The sequence below is a fragment of the Pteropus vampyrus genome, unplaced genomic scaffold, assembly GCF_000151845.1.
Source record: "Pteropus vampyrus isolate Shadow unplaced genomic scaffold, Pvam_2.0 Scaffold181, whole genome shotgun sequence".
Classification (NCBI taxonomy): domain Eukaryota; kingdom Metazoa; phylum Chordata; class Mammalia; order Chiroptera; family Pteropodidae; genus Pteropus; species Pteropus vampyrus.
The window spans coordinates 1,051,082-1,071,312 of record NW_011888962.1 but is presented as its reverse complement, the minus strand read 5'-3'; the positions used below and the strand labels follow the sequence as shown (position 1 = coordinate 1,071,312).

The window sequence follows — 20,231 nt, the reverse complement described above, 5'->3', positions numbered from 1 at the left end:
GGTACCTGGTCTAGAAAATAGTCAAGGGTCAAATACAAATAATAAAGACACACCAGGCTAAAACTTTCATTCAAAAATGATGATGTCACTAAAAGACTGAAATCAGGGTCATGTCTAGCAACAAAATATTTTTATTCTTCATAAGATAAAAGCCTTGACAAGAGTAACACAGGACTATTTTGTTCTGGGTCACTTTAACTTTCCTGTGCCTTCTCGCCTCATCTGTAAAATGAAAGAGGTGAACAGGTTGATCTCATAAATCTCATTCACCTCTAAGGACTTCTGGAATTAAAAACAAACAAACAAAAAACCACTTTTACTAAGAGTACCAAAGTTTCCTTTCTCTGCGAAGTGGCTGACAGCAGTGGAAAATGGAAAGGGATCAATCACCTATTTGATGACTCATTTTCAACTCTTATAACGACTACACTGCTAGGGAATTTCTTCTCCCTCTGGCTATGGCTAGTGTCAGATCCGTGACTAAGATCCATGACTAAGACTTCATCATGCGCTGGACCTGGGTTCAAGGTCATTTCACTCATTCCTCTGATTCTCAGCTGGACTGTCATTTTAAATCTGCACAATGGTGAAAGGTTCTTGTTTCTTTTCCCCAACAAGAGGCACCTAGTAAATCTGATATTGATATTTGACACTTTGTTAATAATCATAATCTCAATTTTACACAGAATCAGAAAAATCATTTGAAGGGGTCTCGGAGGTTATCCAGGTAAGCAGCACACCAATTTTTAGACAAAATGGAATGAAGGTATACATGAGACCCTCACAACTCTCATAAGTTTCTTTTTGTATCTGCCTTCATATGTTTCTTTCAAAGTAATCATAAGTAAGTGGTCATTGAGAGTATAAATAAAAATATGCTATCATAGAGTGCTAGGTAACCAAGCTAAAACTAAAGTAAACAAACTCAGTGGGCCATCACATATGCAAGCTAGTGAGGTCCCATAAATCACCATGACTGGGTATCAGGATTTCAAAGGCGCACACTGTGAGCTCTGTCGTCCAGGCCTGTTGACTCAAGCTCTAGTTGCATTGGGTTACCTATATGGCAGCATATAAAGTTCATCTTTTAAGTTTAAAAATAGTTTCAATCCCCATCCCTACTAAAGATAGGTCACAGTACCTATTATGCGTGTGTTTACTATGCAGTTGACATAAGTTTTCATTTAATTCTCTTACAACCAAGTAAGATATATATTTTTTTATTTCTGAAATACAGAAGAAACAGAGGCTCAGAGAGGTTGAGGCAATTTAATTATCCAAAGTCACAACTCCAGTGTGGAGTGGCTTTATATCCAGAAGAGGAATTGTTAAGCTCATTGGAATTTAGAAGATTTAAAGCAGAATCAAGATAAAGGTTCACATTTGTTATTGGCTATTCGGTTCTACTTTTCTCTTTTCGCATCTAACGAAATACTACAGTGAATCAACTTATACTTATTTTGACACAGTCTCTCCTAACCCTGTTCCAGCGTGTAACTTGCTGCCCCATGTTCTCACTCCTAAGCAGCAGGTTCCTGAGAGATGGCCCAGCAGCTGAGTGTGACAACCCACCCATGCTGCTACTGGGCCATGACTCGAGGAGACAACAGGTAGAGGAGGTGATGCTGGCTCTTGGTGCTAGAAAAGACTCATGCCTCATGAAGTACACTGTCTATAAATCTCCCATCTCCAATCAGTTCTCCCCACTTCCCTCAACCCCACAGCTGACTGTTTTCCCTTAACCATTCACACCCTCACACTGACCAATAGATTTTTTTTTTCCTTCAAGGCTGTTTCAAAGGTTCATTTCAACCAGATTTCATCATATTAACCCTAAGGTAGAAAGTGGGCAGCGACATAAACTGGTCAGTCTGCCTCCAGCCAAGGACAGCCCTGACACTAGGTCAGCCCATTTAGATATTCCTCCTTCTACACCCCTCCCCCTCTTCATCTTACTGCCTGTTTTCCTCTCTACCTCTCTTTCCTTCAATTTTGATTTCTCACTCTATCCATGAGCCCATTTTCCTTTCCCATTCCCTTTACCAAGAAAATAGAGCTCCAAGGCAACCCCATAGTAGTAGGCCATTTCAAGAATTCTGATACCTGCTTACATCTTCCCCCAAGTTTATCCTATACCTTCTCTATCTACTGCATCCCTCCCCACTATCGATCAAGCTTTATCCCCTCCAATACTACCCACCCACCTCCTCCAATCCCCCGTCAGTTTGGAATCTCAGATCTGCTTTAGTCAATTGGTCTTCTCATCCCACTGAGCCCATTACCCTTTAGTTTATATCTATGCCCTGTTAAATACCTGACTGCTAAGTTGCTTCCCAACCTAGCATGCTGTCTCATCATCAAACTATTCCTAGGAGCTAGGAACTGGGTCCTTTCTGCTCTCATCTTAACATGACACAGAGAACGAAGAATGCAGAATAAGCTGCACTATCGATTCCTCGCTGGGGATTATATTTTACTGAAATTGCTCTTGCAATTTTGGAATCTGGTGCTCACTAAATAAATTAAAATTTTATTAGGACATATTTTGAAAATGTGGCCTGAGAACAAACACTTGTTTTTCTATATCTCCGTCTTCTCCCCAGATACTACATTCAGAAAAATAATTATCTTTACATGTATCAAGAAGTATATAGCCCTTGGACAAGTTTAAATGAGCATCAGTTTTTCATCTTTAAAAATGGGCCAAACTGGTCACATAGTGTACTGTTTCTGGGACTAAGTTAGAAATTAAAGTTTGAGGAATGAGAAAACACCAGCATCATGCCTTACATTAGAAAGTAAGGTAAATACTGGTGTTTCCTGACTAGTTGTTAAAGACTGTTCATGTGTATCACATGAATAATATCAACATGTTTGAAAATAAGACTAAGGCTACAAGTACTTTTTCCACTGAATCCTACTTTTGAGAGAACAAGTTCCTCTTGTATAGAAACTGATTATTCAGTCTGTAATGATTCAAATTTTTATCTGTTTTGTCTCTTCTACTATGTACCCTTTTGTCATTTTATTCCTCATTAACACTCTATAGACAAATTAAGATTTAGGCCAAATAGCATCTTCTTGTAAACAAATATTTCCTGATATATATTAAAGAAATGATTGTATTTCTAGTAAAATATTCCTATGATTTCTTGAAAACCAACTATCACTCACCCTGGAGATCTAAGATACAATACTGAAAATATAAGATTAAGCAAACAAAAAAAACAGAAAATCAAAATTTATACCACAGATGTTAGTTTCATTCTCATCAGAGCATACTGTTGAAATCGACTTGAAATATTCAAAGTAAAAAAATACAAGAGGATCAGTGCTTACTAAAAGAGAGAAAGGGCAAGTCAGCAAATATTCACTTAACATCTAAATCTATAAAAGGCTTTGAGCAAATCTCTCCAACAAACACAAAAAATTCAAAACTTTAGTTCTCTTAAATCTATCTTAATTTCTGTATACTCTCTATAGAATAATAGGGTTTTTCATCTTTTGTGGTCTTTAATGATTTTGTGTGTGTGTGTGTGTGAAATAAGGCTTCCTGGAAAATAATGAAATGACACTGGTATATATTTAAAGCACCCATGAAAGAATTCTACCCCTTTATTAAAAACTGTTAAAGCCTTCACAAATTTGAAACTTATCCTCTTCCTAAATTCTTGTGACAATGCCCATCATTATTAAAGTTGTAGTTCATTATTTTTCTCAAGCTTAAAAAAAACTAGCAAATACAAAATAGAACATTTCCTGGTCAAAGAATATACCCCTTTTCTAGAACTTGATGAAAAGGCATACACAACATAAAGTCATTTTACTAATAAATGTTCTTTTCTTTGTAATTCTGGATAATTCAGTATAATTTATAATTCTTTAAATAGACATGCAGTAATTTTATTTCCATATGATTTTTTAAAAATAATATCCTACTGCAATGAAATATCTGTTCATTCTCCCTAATGAGCTTGGCTTGGAATGATCAGGTAGAATTAAAGGAGAAAAACAACAGGAAAACACTTTGATATATCCTCTTAAAATACTTTGAAGAGTATTGTTTAAGATGTCTTTATTCACATTTAAGTCTCAAACAAAAGCAATGCAACCAAAACACTGCTATGCCAACAATGGAAAGCAGCCTTAAGTCAGACGCCAGTCATACTCTGAAACGAGATGACAGACAGCAGCCTGCACTTACTCTATGATGCCAGCCTCATCTTTGCCCGGTTGCTATAACACTTCCCTGTCAGGCCTGTGCTTTCTACTCTCCAGACCTGTTTATGACAGGCCGAGGTGTTTCCTATTATGGCGCCTATGTCTCCACAGCACACTCCTTGCCAGGAATAAAAACCAGAGGCTGTCACTATAGGGATTACAGTGCAGCAGACCAGAGATGCTGATGGGAGCCCAAGCATACCTTGGGTAAAGCTACAGAGAATACTCTCTAATACTCAATGCAAATAAGCACATCCTTTCTTCCTAGGATAGCAGGGAAAGTATTGATATGTCAGTTTTAGCTGGAATAAAACTATAATAAGAATGTTATTGCTAAAATAAGTACAGAGGAGAGAGAACAGGTTAAGGCTATCGATATGGCCTATATGGTTTTTGTGTACTATAAACTCTTAATTTAAATGAGTGGACTAATCTGAGCATAAACTATGCTAAGATTTCTGAGAGATGAGTATCTATAAGCAGAACTGAGATTTTCAAGTGGGAAATGATTGGGATTCTTGTCAGTGAAAGAAAGGAACCTTTCTTGTAAGTCATCAACTATAATGAGTAGACTCTAAGTCTACCAACCCACAGTGAGAAGTGGCATTTATATTAACATTACATTTACATCATGCATATGGTACTAATTTATGTGACCAACCACAAAATGATATATTGACACTCACTGGTTTTGGGCTATGAGCCATGTAGAAGATTTCATCAATACTTCTAGCGCATGGTAGAAATTTCGTTGTTTATATATTTGAACAGTTATTGAATCCATCTGCTTATTAGAAACATGGCTTGTGTTTCATTTACACAAAGAAAAAAAGTGTATCTTCCACCCATGATTTATGAATGTAAATTGAGATAAAGGCTATGAAGATGACCCAAAATAATGCAGAGACACTCTAGAAAGTGAACTACATAAGAAGTCAGGAGATTTCTAACTACAGAGGTGGACCTGGACAAGTTTTGGGCCTCATTTTCCAACTCAGACTAGGTGAATTAGACAAATGATCACTTCTGCTTCTGTTAGTTCTAACACATAAGGCTTGAGTCTTAGACAAATAATGAATAAGCAGGAACAGGTTATATTTTCATTTTATTTATTATTTTCATTTTATTTATTATTTTCATTTTATTAATTCATATCACTTCTACTCAAATGATATTATCCAGAAGTTAGGATACATTTTTCTAATTCTTTGACCAAATGTTCAGTAACTCCCTTGCAAAAAGTTTGACAACCAGTAAAATTGAAACTATTACACTTAAAGGAAGACTTTGATTTTCTAAGCCCCCTTAAGTAAAATCAAACTTAGTTCCTGAGATTGAACAGTAATGATTCCTATAGCATTGAGAGCAGAAACATTTAAAGCTGAATTTCAAGGATCACCACAAAACCATTCACACAATTCATCCAATATTCATTGAGCACCTATTCAACAAGGCCTTGTGTCTGATGTTAGAGAGGCTGGAGAAATAAGACTAATAACCTAATGTATAATATAAAAGTAAAGGCATTACACCCAATCAGGGGAGTCGGGTGGAAGATATGGGAGAGGAGAGAACAGAAAAGACTTCATAGAGAGAGTAGAATTCCAGCTTTAAGGATGGTTAACATTTGTTTAATAAAACTTTTGTTTTAAAAATGTTTTAGAGTTGCAGAAAAATTATGAAGGTAAGTACAGAGAGTTCCCACATGCCCCACATCCAGCTTCTGGATTATTAACATTTTACATTGGTATGGCACATTTGTTACAATTACTGCACCAATATTGATACATTATTATTAACTAAACTCTACACTTTATTCAGATTTCCTTAGTTTGCACCCGATGTTCTTTTTCTGTTGGAGGATACCATCCACGACACATTACATTTAGTTGTTATGTCTCTTTGGCTCCTCTTGGCTGTGATAGTTTCTCAGATTTTCCTTGTTTTTGATGACCTTGACAGTTTTGAGGTATATCAGGCAGGTATTTTGTAGAGTACATCTCAACTTGTAATTATCTGATGTTTTCTTTATGATAAGAGTGGGATTATGTGTTTTTGGTAGAAAGACTACAAATGTAAAGTACCATTTTCATCAGCTCATATGGAGAATACATAATACATCACGACTTATCACTGCTGATGTTGCGTTTGATTACCTGGCTGAGGTAGTGTGCGTTTGTCAGGTTTCTCCACCATAGAGGTACTCTATTCTCTCTTTTCATACTGTGCTTTTTGGAAGTCAATGTACACATACCACACTTAAGGAGAAGGTAGTTTTACGCTCTCCCTCCTTGAGGGTGGAGTACCTATACAAATTATTTGTAATTCTTCTGCACAGGAGATTTGCCTATTCTCCCCCACTTAATTATTTATTCAAGAAAGTATTTGTTTATATCACTATGAATTCATGGATACTTACTTTATACTTTGGGTTATAATCCAATACTCACTTATTTTCTTGATCAAATAGTTCCAGCTTTGGTAACTGGGAGCTTTTCCACAAGTTTACTATTGTGTCCCTTTGATATGTTCCCATCAATGTGGAGTTTTGTTTCTTTGAGCATTTCTTTACTTTCTGGCACTACAACACGATCCAGTCTCATTTCCTGTCCTGGCTCTACAATATTCTATTTCTCTGAAGAGTCCTGATTCTTCTGATTGGAGAGTAATATCAGAAACCAAGAAGAGGGTGCTAGGTATCTTCATTGCTACTGGGCTGTCATTGCTTTAGATCCTCTCAGCTAACAGGGCAAATAAATATCTGTACATATACTAGATGGTTAAGATGTTGAGAGGTACAATGGGAGGCTATGTCCTTAATATACTTTTCTTAGCATTAAATATTAAGAGATTCTGCATCTGGGTTACTTTCCGTTTCTTTCCAAAGAATAGCAGGGATACATTCATTTATGAAAAAAACTGCCTAGACTATCCTCCACTGCTTTATATATCTCTCCTAGAAACAGCTCCCAGAGTTCTGTATATTCTGATAAAACTTCAGGCCATTTTGATGGTCTGTACTGTAAAATTACACAAAGGAACAAAGGGTAAACAGCTTGAAAAATCACTGATGGGGAGAAGAGCAAATGAAACATTCCAACAGTCCTCTTTGGTTAGTGTCAGCATCATTAGGCCACCATTCCCTCTTTAAAGCTCACTGGACGTACAGGTGTCAGAATGGCAGACAGCCACCTTCTCTAGCCCTCACCCAATAAAATAAGAAAAGACAGATGGTATTCCTTTACAGATAGAAATAAAGGACTTAACATTACTGAGCACTTACTATGTTCCTGACTGTCTAGATAATTTCTATCTTTTACTTCACTAAATTGTCACAGAAACTATTTAACAGATGAGTAAACTAAAGCACAGAAGGTAAGTTGTCCAATTTACATCTCAAAAAGGGAGAGAGTGAATTCAATCCAGGCAGTTTGGTTATAGGAGGGTGCTCTGAATCTACAGACCATTTTGCTTGAGGGATGTCAATGAATGAGAGATTTCTGGTGATGAAATTTAGCATTTTCTCTTCTAGTGGGGAGATCTCATTAATCGCAGAGAAGGAAAACCACTGGTTGTTTAAAACAAAATTTTATAATGAAAAATAACTCCTAAAATTGTTCTTGCTGCCAATTTATAGTAGTATATCCAAAAGTATGCCCGGTGTCTGTGAGTGGTAAACAAAAGGCTTTAAGGTTGTGTGGATGCACATTTTCTCATTTTGTTAACTTTAATGTATATTAGAAAAAACATAACTAGGACATCAAATCTGTGATTTGATGCATATCTTTGTTTAAGATGAAGCACTCAGGTGGGTATTTACATTTAAAAAATAACCGCTTTAAATAAAAACATTCGACATGTAGCAGCTATGAGAATGTACACAGAAAGTTTTGAGAAATACTAATTTAGACTGTTATTTATTACAGAATATAAAGGTCACAAATTTTCTTCTAAGAAACATTATGTTTTTAAATTGCAAGAGTATATGACACATGGTTTTCCTCAATCTCCTATTTTTCAATATATTCTATGCACAGAATAATTTACATGTAACTTATTGTAAACCCAATATGAGCTATTCACCAAACTGCGCTTTGCATACATTATATCTAATGCTCTCAACAACCATTCAACTTTATTTTCCTTTTATTGTCCCTGTTTATAAATGAAGAAATTGAGATTCAGAAAAGTGAGGCATATTGCCCAAAATATTAGGTAGGAGCAGCAGAACTGGAGTATGAAACCAAGTTCACCTGACAAAAAACATCTATGTTCTTTCTACTCTACAAAGCTGCCACAGGCATTACTAGTGTACATGCCAGGCCACTAGTAAATATCAGTCAAACTCATCAAAGTACATAAAGTATAGCGAAACAATAACAAAACACTCAGAATAATAAACACTAATAAAGAAAAAATACTTCATTAAAGATAAAGTATTCTCTAAGTGTAAAGGATAGTAAACTTATTATCAATGTAATTGATGATGAATCCAATTTAACTAATTTCCTAATGAACACAGCAGAACTGTTTGTTGTTTAAGCAAATATTGAGGCTCACTTACTCCACCCCCATCCCTACTAGAGTTAATAAAGGAAAAGGCCTTCATAAAATGTCCTTCAAAACTAGTGTAAATACTCAAATAAAAGGCTATCCATCTCTCTATTTCTTAGAAAGATCTCAGAATAAGAGTGCCAATTAAACTATCTCAAGTAGCCAGGTAGAGCACCACCACCCTGGTAGAGCTGTGTCATTATAAAATAAGCCCCATCTACTTGCAGTTTTAAAGAGTTGGTCTCTTTTAGAATAAAAGAAAATCAGATTCTACATGTTTTATGGCTTAACTGATAATCATGACATTTATAGCATCTCACATCCACCATATATATGTATCTTAGTAATGGGTACAATCTATGTGAGTATCATCTTATCTATCATCCTTACTTTTGGGGAAAAAAAATTGCTTAATCTATCGAAAAAAAATTGCTTAATCTATCCATAACATTGGGAAAATTTCTATTTTACCTCAGCCAAGCCTTCTGTTTGGAAATTTAAAAAAAAAAAAAGGACATAGTTCATGACATTCTGAGAAAGAAGTTACCACTATCCTATAATTAAATCAAAATGTAATAACTGAAAGCAATTTCTCTAGTAATAACTAACTCATTGAATCAATTAAAAGTTTTGCTAGTTAACTGTTAGGGATAGTTAAGTTTACTGCCACTTAATATTGGTACAGAAACTGAGTTGATGATAATAGAGACAAATTAAGATTTGTTTTAATCCGTAGCGTTTTATTAAAGTCAAGGGATTTACTATTCAATGAAACATAAAAATTTCTGTTAAAGTCATTCCTTCTTTATGTTATTACTTTAGATAAAAGCATAGAAAATATTTTCTTCTAACATTGATTATAAAAACAAGCATTCTCAGTTCTTCATAATAACTATGGCACTACATGTAAACTACATAAATCTTTGCCAAATCTACTTTTATTAAGTGGATGAAAAAGCAGGTAGCAAACTCAAAACATCAGTAAGTTGAGTTTCTGTACTTATAGAAGATATTTTCTTTTAAAATTTACAGTTTTTCTTCAGGCACATTGATTAATTCTTAACAATTCTCTTATGACTATGTCAATAAATTTTAATATTTTAATGTAGAAAAATGACTACTATTTGCTATTTATTCTCCATAAAATAAGAATGCCTTTTCCAACTACCTTCAGTTTCCTTCTTAGCAAATGTTAAATATTTATTTCTGTTCTAAGAGTTATACTTGCATAATGCTGAAATATCAAGATTTAGCCACTTCTATGAGCATTCTATATTCATTCCAATACCCCTTTTGCCCAGAAGAAAATGTAGCAAGAGTCACAGAAAGTTCTAGTACATGTTATGTATGCACTGACTATTAAAAAGCAGCAGGGGGAGCAGACAATGAAAACACTACGAAAAAGCACCCCAGAAAAGCAATTGATTTATGAACAACAGAAACATGATAGAGATATTTCTATTAAAACAAACAAACAAACAGACAGACAAAATAAATTCCATAAAATAGAAATGATCACATATGTAAAGCTGGCATACATACATCTGGAATGAACTAGGGTAAAACCTTAGGTCTTTTAGGAGGATGCTTGAATACTAATTTCAAAACAGACTTTCAGCTTGAAGCACGGCAGTTTCCAGTAATGCCAAGCCAAGAAACTGGCCAAAAATTAGAGCGTAGAAACAAAATACATTCTTATAATGGCATATTTTGAGAGGAAATCAAATGGTTTTGTTTTCTCCTTCAAACATTACTGCACTTACACTGAAGGCCTAGTGACATGGGCATTATTAGGTCACAAGTGGATAAAGTTATAGGGTTCCATAGCATAATCCTTGAAAGCCCTGAGGCTTAGACTCCTTGCCTGGCCTCCTTGAATGCTCAATTGACTTTCCATCACAGAAAGTGACCAAAACACTGTGAAATTACTCTGCATTAAAAATATCTAAAAAAGTATTTTAGCTGTACAAAAGAATGGAAATGTGCCCACCAATCTCACATTATGCTTTACATGTTCTAATAATGATTAGGACTGTATTTTCAGTTTTAAGGTAAAACAAAAAGTATTTGGCTCTTCTGTCTGGAATTCTGTTACTGGAATTTAAGAAAAGACTAAACTTCTAATTAGAACTTCAGAATGTTTGTTTATATTATACCAAGAACATGTACATATAATAAGCATTTTTTATAATAAAAAATGTGCATTAAAGACAGTTATTTAATAATTATATTATTAAAATCCATGAAACTTAAAATGTCAAGCATAAATTACAAGTGACAATTTATGGTCAAAACAAAACATATTTTAGCTAAGCAAGCAACCAATGAAGTCTGAACTACATCTCAAATAATAATACCAAGAACAACAATATTGTCAGACACTATTTGTTAGCTAGCTGTTTTATACATACTTTTTCAAACTCCTGCACTGACCTTTCAAAATGGATATTACTGTATCTATCTTTTATGCTAAGGAGATTAAAGCTAAAAATTTTTATTTCTCTGATATAAGTCAGCTAGCAAGGAACAAAATCATGATTCAGTTTCCAGGTCTGCTGCCTCTAAAAGCTTTGAGACCTCACCAAAACCTCTCTCAGCTACAGCGACGAGGTTCCAAAGGAAATCTGTACAAATCTCAAGCAAATTAATGTGCTTATGAGGGTAAGTGCTGTAGATTTAACCACTCAAATTAAATGCCATCTGGAGCCTCTTACCCTACTTGGTACAAGCATCTGACATGTGTTACAGCCAACTCTGGCCTTGGCCAAGAATTCAATAATTTTCCAGTCTCTAAAACATCGATAAGCATTATACACATTACAATACCAATCAGGAAATATAGCTGGTTGCTTCTAAAGCATCATTTAAAAACTGCTAATTCTTTTCATTAAGATTTTCTAAAACATATAAAGAATCTGTTAACCCAATTTGTTAAATGGATCTGAGGAATCAATTTCCTTCTTCCTGACACCCAAATCCATCTCCACAATAATCACTATAGAGATATAGTGATTATTTGTATAGTTTTCTATATTATCACTTACAAACCCTCAACTCCTACTAGTATTTTTATTGTTGTAGAGTATATATATATTTTTTAAAACCTCAGTGGAGAAAAAAACAGAAAAATGTCATGACTTTTCAAAGGCAACAAGAAAATAACCTGAAAACATCAGTTGGTTCGAACGAATACACATAAAAAGAACAGATGATAATAAAACCAATAATGAAAATGCTATGTTTCAGAATTATTCATTCATACTCGAGAGATATCATACAACCCAGTGGACATGTGATGCAAGCTGCCACAATTCCGGTTCAGACTTAGGTTCACTCACTGGACCTTTAGATCAGCTGCTGCAACTCAGTTTACAGCTCATGTGGATGTGACTTATTCGTACCCTTGTTATCAAGTAGAAGGGTCACTTTACAACCTTTGCTAAGAGTGCTTTTTTTTCCCTTTTATGTTAATCCTTTTACATCAATAAAAAGTCACATGAGCTTAGCACTCATTCAGAAATGAATGAGTTAAAGCAAACGAAAAAAAAATGAATGGCTTAGACATTAAAAGTTTAAGCAACAGCTTCATCTGACGTAAATTTTTTAACATTAAAAATAAGTCTTCTGTCAGCAACCACAGACATAAACACTGCTAGTGACTACATTTTGAAAAAGTCTTTTCTCATTTAACCTAGATTTCACTTCAACCAAATAAAACCACTTCCCACACTAAACCTGTAAAGTAACGCTAAGTCTAATTAAAAGGTCTTTACAATGAATAATAATAATAATAATAATAATAATAATAAAAACCCTGTCTTATGTGGCACCTTCAAAAGAAAGGAACCATTTTGAGCAATTATTGTGACATAAAGTTTTATATTTTATCCTAAAATGTAGATAAATTAATTCCTTGACAGTTGTCCTTTATAATACATTAACATAAATTAAAAGACAGAGCTCATCGTTAATAATATAGATTTTGGAGAAAAGTAATTGTAGCTTCTCAGGTTCATTTTGCTAAAAAAGTACAGTTAAATTATCTCAAAAACATAAGCAAATGCTTGCATATTTCTTTAGGTGCTTTCAGGTTCTCCTCATTTTACTACACAGAATTAACCAGAGACGAGAATTAAGAACTCAGGCCTACTGCAGAATGGTCCCTTTCAGCATGTAAGATACTGAGATACTCAGCATATGCCTACTGCTATTATGAATCAAATTATGAAAGAACAATTTATATTTTATAAAATCAATCAATGAACTAAGACTTTGTTAGCCAGATGAGAACAATGGCACCTAATGCCACAGCAAGGAGTGAGAGAGTAATAACCAATCATTTTGATGAGGAGCCATGCCAAAGTTAGAAATGAGGCCCCGATGACAAAAAACAAATTCATATTTGATCACTAGTGTGCATATGGGTAGGTTAGTGCCTGCAGACAGTGGGTAGAGAGTCTTTTTTATTTGAAGGTAACATTTCACTTAAAAACAATACTGTTTATATAAGCACTGTCAACATATAAGACAAGTGGCTGATATGCTATGGTATCATTAAATCTGCAGGAGGGAAAAAAACAGGTAGGATAAAAACTACAGTAAGCAAAAACAAAACAAAAAAAACCTCTAATTGTTGAAAAAATGGTGCACAACATAAACAGTAAAATGATATAACCTTCCTGACCTTGTCAATAGGTAGCCAAAAATTAAATTTCTTTAACAGGCAACTGTTACTAATTGTCACACAAAACTACCAGTCCTTACTGGCTGAATCCCTCAGCCATTTGCATCCAGCATTCACATGCTTCCTTTCTATCCCCTCAGCTAATAACTATAAAAAACATACATAATCTCAATTATTTCCTTAGACAACTAAAGAAAAAAAAAACACAGGAATTCCAAAAACTATAGCAAAACAGACAACACTATACCTTGCTTGAAGGCTGTGTCAGGATGAAGGATACTTCTTAGCCCTCAAAACTCCAACAAACCAAGACCAGTGCTTTGGCATATAAGGCAGAAATGCCCCCACTGAAGCATCACTGTAACTAAACGTCCTCAGAAAACTGACTTTCTTTTCAAGATTCAAAGAAACAAAGTTAAAGAGCATAATGAATTTTCTAACTTTGTTGACTTTCTTGTGACACGTATGGTCAATGAGCACATAAAGGCTCAGTTTTTACAGGGTACCCTGACACCTAGATAAATGTGGGTTAAGGTTCCAAGTTCAGTTTGAGTATAAAAGGTGGTGACATGCAAGAGATTGCACTGACCTCCAGTAACTCTTATTTCCAACTGGGAATCCCAAGAATACCTTTAAACATGCAACACCAATGGACCGGACTGGGTTTCTGCTGCAAGGGCAAAGTGTCACTTACGAGTCCCCCACATCTCCCCACTCCCAAAAACATTCACTGTGTCCTAGGGGTACCGCAATCAAACTATCAAAGTTGCTTTTGCCAAATGTTTATTTGGAGTGAATGGAAGAGCGAGGGAAGGCACAGAATCAGGAACCTCCCTCGGAGAAAGCAAAACTGCCAACATGCAGTGTAATAAATCTCTTTATTTCTTGGGGCCACGGAGATTGGTGGCTTCACTAGCGAAGGAATCAGCAGCCTAGGGGGCATCGGTTATAGCAGGGACTTACCTTGTTAGAGGCCATCTCACTGACGGAGTGCCTGGTCTGCAGGGTCTCTAGCTGGTCCAGACACCAGTCCAGCTCCTCCAGGGTCTCGCTGGCCAGTTTCTGGTAGGCCTCCTCTGCGAAGAGATAGGGAAAAGGGAACTCAGTTCTCAAGCGTTTCACGGGGCCGCCAGCGAGTTCAAAGGGGGCCATCCTGCCATACCCCGCCATGCTCGGATGCCCGGTGCCCGCACATGAGGGCTGTTCCTTCATATTGCCGAGCCGGGCACCGCTAGGGGGGCCGAGGCTCTGCTGGCGGGGCGGCCGGCCTCGGGAAAGCACGGTCTCTCCAGCTTGGCGTCTCAGTTCAGCGTCCAGGGAGGGCGCGCGACGTGCGGCAAAGCCAACTTTTACAGTGAGACACGGACAAAAAAACCACGATGCGACTTTGAGACGGTGGGGCGGGCCAGAGTCCTAGTCCTTGAGGATGGCGAAGGGGGTGGCGCGTGCGCCTGGGAGCCCGCCCCGCGGAGGGAGCGCCTGGTCCACGGTCCAATCTCCCTGGTGGCCAGCCCCGGGCCGCGGCCCCGCGCGCGCCCCGCCTGCCCAGCCTTCACTCGAAGCGAATGAATCAGCCGCGGCCGGGTGCGCGGCCACCACGTTTCCTGTTTTCTTTCTCAACTCCTCAGGCGGCGGGCGCAGCGCGGCTCCATCGCCGCGGCTTTCCGGGAACACTCCCCCTCACACCCCTCGGTGTGCCTGTCCCCTCCTCAGCTCCCTTATTACGAAGAGATTCCGAAGTGCCACAGCCCGCCTGGGCCCCCTGCCGCGTCCTTCCCCGCAGCCTCTGCCCCAGCCGCCCCTCCGCCTCGCCGTGGCTTTGCCCCCGCGCAGCCCGGCGTCGCTCGCTTTGAAGCCGAGCCGGGGAGGCGCGGGCTCCAGCGAGTGTGACTGTGGGGCTGCTGTCGGTCTGTGCGAGGGGAGCGGCGGAAAACCCGGCGTGGAGCGCCCGCTGCCCGCCCGCCGCCCGGGGTCGCGCGGACAGCGGGGCTCCGGCGGCTCCTGGCGCGCACGCGCGCGGCCGCGCACCTGCCCCGCGGGGACCCCGAGCGCCCCGCGGAGCCGCTGCCGGTCGTCGTCGCTTGGATTGCCAGAGCCTCATGGTCTCCACCAACAGCTGCTCCCTGGGCCGTTTCGCCCGAGAGCCCGGCGGGCGGCACAAACAGATCCCGCGCAACCTTTTCGGAAGGTTTGGGTTTTAGGGTTTTTGAGGCTTCGTTTCTGAGGGTTTAGGATTTACCTACTTCAAGGCGACAGGGTAGCTGTGAGAATAAAAGAATTACTGTGAAGACTAGACTCAGTACTCAACTCAGTTCCTGCTCAGTACCAGACTCTTAATTTTGGGGCGGACATAAACGAGCACACAAAATCATACCATGTTGTGGGTCGGAACGCTTCAGAATTAATAGATTTGACACTATGCTGTAATTTCACATTCAGCATTGTTTAAGAGTTATCTTAAAGGAACAGTCATGTGAATGCATCACAAGGTGTAGGCAATTTACACATGTCCTGCCTACGTGCTCCAGGCGTCTGTGGAACTGCAAATCAGAGACCAGGATGGTCTTGTGATGCCAAGGGAGAAGGTCTGGAAGGGTGCTTCTATCCACCATGCGCCGAATAAACTACAAACGCGAGAAAATGAACAGACCATATCCAAGGGCTTCATATGAAAGCTAGTTCTACTTACAAAAGCCGACCCTGGGGACCACCTGCACTCTTCATGAACAGAACTATTGCAACAACTTTTCTACGTTAGCAAACCTCTCTCTCGGAGGGGAGGGAAAAATTCCAAACTCCCAAGAGTGCATCTTATAAAACTTTATTTTCTATTAGAAATAATACATTGAAAAGTTAACATGAAGTTGGTGAGATCGCTTTTCTTTGTTTTGGAATCTACAGGTATTGGAGGAGACGAAATTCCTCCCTTGAAATTTGAGATCCATAAATGATCGATCGGTGGCCAACAAAGAATTTCACAGACTGAATCTCAGGCTCCTGGGATCGTCCAGATAGGTTTTTATATAAAATTTGTAAAGGTTACAATAACTTTCAAAGTATTTGTTGCATATGCCATGTGGCTCATTGTTATCAAGGATTCTTGAACTGTTGCTATTCACTTTGAGAACTCTGGGTTAAAATTTGCCTCTTTTATTCTACTGCTTTATTTTATTTTTTCCCTGCATGAGGTGAGCAAACAATTGCTTAAATCTTACCAGGTGAGTTCTAAAGTGTTAAGACTGGAGTTTTTTCTCTAAAAAAAGGAAAAACCTCAATGATAATTTTAAGTAGTAAGTATAAAATATTTTGTCTGTATAGCCTTTCCTTGGTTATAGAATATAAAAATATAACATGATTATAAAAACTGAAACATTACACAAAGACATAATGTAGAAAGTCCCTTGAAATCTCATACCCTAAAGATCATAAACAATAATTAAGCCTATGACCATAACACATTTTCATTGTACTTAATATCTTCCATATGCGAGCATAGCATTACCTAGTTGTGATGATAGCACATCTACTATATGGTCTTGTTTTGCCTTTGTGTTTCCATCCCTCTACTGTATAACATAGGGATGTAGGAAATTAACTTATTTTGGATCATTTGTCCATAGTTAGCACATCCAGTGGGTTAAAGATGCAAAATCATCGCTCTAGGACTTTTTTACTGTCACTGGTTATATCTTTCCAGTCACTGGTTACATCCCAAAGCTAGGAATCCCCTCTCCACACCCGTCCTTTCCCCTGCACTCCCAACTCTTCCAAAATCTGAGCTCTCAGGTAAGTAATCCCCTCCCGTCTTCGTCAACTTCTCAAAGCTTTTCAGAAATACAGGCCTTGGACCTAGCAGGATGTGGGACCACATATATTTTAGTGTTTAATTTTTAATTGTAATAGAAATGTAACTTAGGAAAGTTTAAATACTTCAAAATATATATGTAAATACAGGATTTGCTCCTAAGAAGGTAGTACAGCAACAAGAGGGACAACATACGTCAGAAGATCTACTTTATGTCCAAACCACAGATAAGCTATTTTGACAGTCAACATTTGGCTGCAATCATAAGGTGTTATGTGCATGTATTTTTAAGTTCTAACATCTTCTGCTTGCATTGTATAAATCTGAATGAAAAAAAAAAAACAAAACCAGAACACATCTACATGTAACCAATAAGAAACTAATTACCAACAACACAGTAAGGAAGTTTGTTCTATAAAATTGTTGCTCAAATAAAAAATTATTGTTGATGTCAGCATAGACCTAATACTACTTTTTTCAGATTCCTAGGTTTATAAGCAATATGGCTAACCACAGTTCTTCAGGATCATTATTAAACTTAACTTTTAGGAATTTTAACCCCAAATGTTCTAAGAAATTGAGTAACTGACCTTTTCATCCCTACTAAAAAAGCCTCAATGTGAAGTTGCCAGCTATCCTACAGGAAACTGAATCACCACACCAAACACACCTAAATGTCATCAACGGCTAGCAAGACAGAAACAGTGAGTTCGTTTAATTTTGGATTTTACCAAGAACACATACTGTATTCGTTAATAAAATACTTTTCTCCCCAGAGAGCAGTGTTCTGTGGCACTACTTGAAAATATAGGAAAACTCTTCTATTTAATTGTCTAATATCTTGCTAAATCAAGGAACTAAAGGGAGAAAAACTCCCAGACAACAACTGTTGGATAAATTCCATAAAAACTATGAGAGATGTATCGAACAGCCACTGAGAAATAACTTGAGCCTTTGGAGGTCCCCTGCTACAGCAGCATTGGTTTTCTTCAAGGAACCCTTGAACTATGTAACCCCCGTGGCTCTGCTCAGGATCTTCTGTGAACAAACAGTTCTCAATTCTCGCAGGCCAGCACTTGGCTTCCGTCATTGTGATGCGATCAAGGGTTCCCCTGACACATGGCCTGAAATGGTGCCAGGGCGTTCTATGAGAAGATGCTGAAGCAGCAGCTTCCCTTTGAAAAGGAAAAACGTAATTGCCTCAGAGCCACAGCAGTTAGCTAGAGGTTGAGGTCGTTTTCTTGTGAAATGTTCAGCCAATTACTCTTACCCACAACTTACAGTGATGTTGACCACTGAGGTAAAAGGATCCACACGCTACACGATGTGTGACTGTATAGATGTTGGTTTCTTTGCCAACACTTGAATGAGTAAAAGTCTATATGAATTTGTCAAAATTCCTAGATAGGCCTATTGGTGTAAATAAAGGACAAAAAAAATTGCTTACTGTGAACACCATTTGCTTACACTTAATTAAAAAATAATGTTAACAGTTGATTTAGATTTTTCTTAAAATTAAAAAACAAACAAACAAAACACTTCACTAAACAGCTCCTAAAACAAATACCTATATATCTTCCTAACCAGTTCCAGCTTTGCCTCTACTAATTCTCACCAAAATTTCTATTTTGTTCCTAAGGATGGAGTTCATGGTTTCTGAAGTAGGCAGAACTGGAAAAATACGATTTCTATTTCACCATGTGTTGCTTCAAAGTCGCTCCCTGAGTTCACTACAGTAAAAGATTTGTGCAGGTTAGCTCTAACTTTTGCTGACATATTTTTTTTCTCTATGCATTTTATCTGATGGGAGATACATAAAGGAGTTAGATTCACTTTCAATGTGTACATGTAACAGGTTTAAGCAGAGCTTGCTAGTGGCAAGCTGCTCTCATGTCCAAGTGTATTTCTGGCATCAAAGTTCTTGTTTTGAAGTATTTTAAAATCTTACGAAATATATAAAATCTCAGTGCTTCAAAAAACTTCCAAAGGGAAGAGGTATACAATTTTGTGAGTTTTATTTTCCCTTTTATCTTCTCACTATCTACATTTTTTCCCCCCAGTGCTGTGCCTAAGGCTCTAGTAGAATTTTAAAATGAAATAAACAGATTTGGCTTCAATGACTTCTAGGGCCATCAGTAATTCAACAAACATTAATTTAGCACCAGCTATATGTCATGTGCTTTATTAGAGCCTGCAAAAACAAGATGACTAAAAGAGTGTGTCCCTTATCTGAGGAAAGCCTAGAGTCCAGTAGTGGAGCAAATTTTAGTGTACTATACTGTAGACAGCATTCTCAGAAAAGCACATGGGATATGGGGGAATAAAGGAGGGCTATTTAAATCAGACTGGGGTAGAGGTAGAGTAGGAGAAGCCTGAGTCCTAAAGAATGAAATAGGAAGTAAGTAAAGAGAGTGAGAAAGGTTTTTAAGACAAAACAATATGAGCAAACCAATGGGCCTATATTCAATAAGATATATGTGCATGTATATGTAGAGAAAGGAACTACCATGAGCAGAGCTTTGCTTGGGAAAGAAGCTGGAGTAATCCAAAGGCACTGGCCGTGGAGGTCCTGTCAGGCATCTGCTGGTAGATACTTCGGACTAAACCTTCAAGAGTAGGAACCACTGAATGAGTCAAAGTATTTGGGTGATATGGATCTGATTTTATTTAAATGGAAAATTCTAGGGCTCTATAGTAAATGAGATTGAAGGAGGCAAAGGTTGAAGTCAGTGAGACCATTATTTTTGGCTATATTATTGGTAGAATAAAATTAATACTTTATAGAACATTTGCCTCTCTGATAATTATTCTCATTTAAGACAATCAGTATTAAAATTCTACATAAACGTATGTTCACATGATATGTCAGGCATGAATAAAAAAGGCCTGCCCAATGTGACTTGCAAGGGAATAGACTTCTTGCTCTTAAAAAACACAGTCATTGAGATTTTAATCATATTGTATTCA

The 20,231-nt window shown here is 37.6% G+C and overlaps 1 protein-coding gene and 1 long non-coding RNA gene across 5 annotated transcripts in view; both read right to left on the bottom strand.

Annotated features, from left to right (window-relative positions):
* LOC111746263 overlaps positions 1-14,410 on the bottom strand; it is a 16,199-nt gene extending 1,789 nt beyond the window's left edge. The window contains exon 1 of the long non-coding RNA XR_002783033.1: positions 6-14,410. This is a non-coding gene — a long non-coding RNA (uncharacterized LOC111746263). The remainder of the gene's footprint in view (positions 1-5) is intronic.
* Positions 1-20,231, bottom strand: part of LOC105299350 (cAMP-specific 3',5'-cyclic phosphodiesterase 4D) — a 774,866-nt gene that overhangs the window by 37,784 nt on the left and 716,851 nt on the right. For 3 of the 4 annotated variants that reach the window (XM_011371033.2, XM_011371032.2, XM_011371034.2), the window contains exon 6: positions 14,423-14,535. In XM_011371033.2, coding sequence (XP_011369335.1) covers positions 14,423-14,535 — 113 coding nt within the window. Of the gene's footprint in view, positions 1-14,422; positions 14,536-14,621; positions 15,203-20,231 lie in introns of those variants that run through there. The other variant, XM_011371035.2, reaches the window with a different exon arrangement.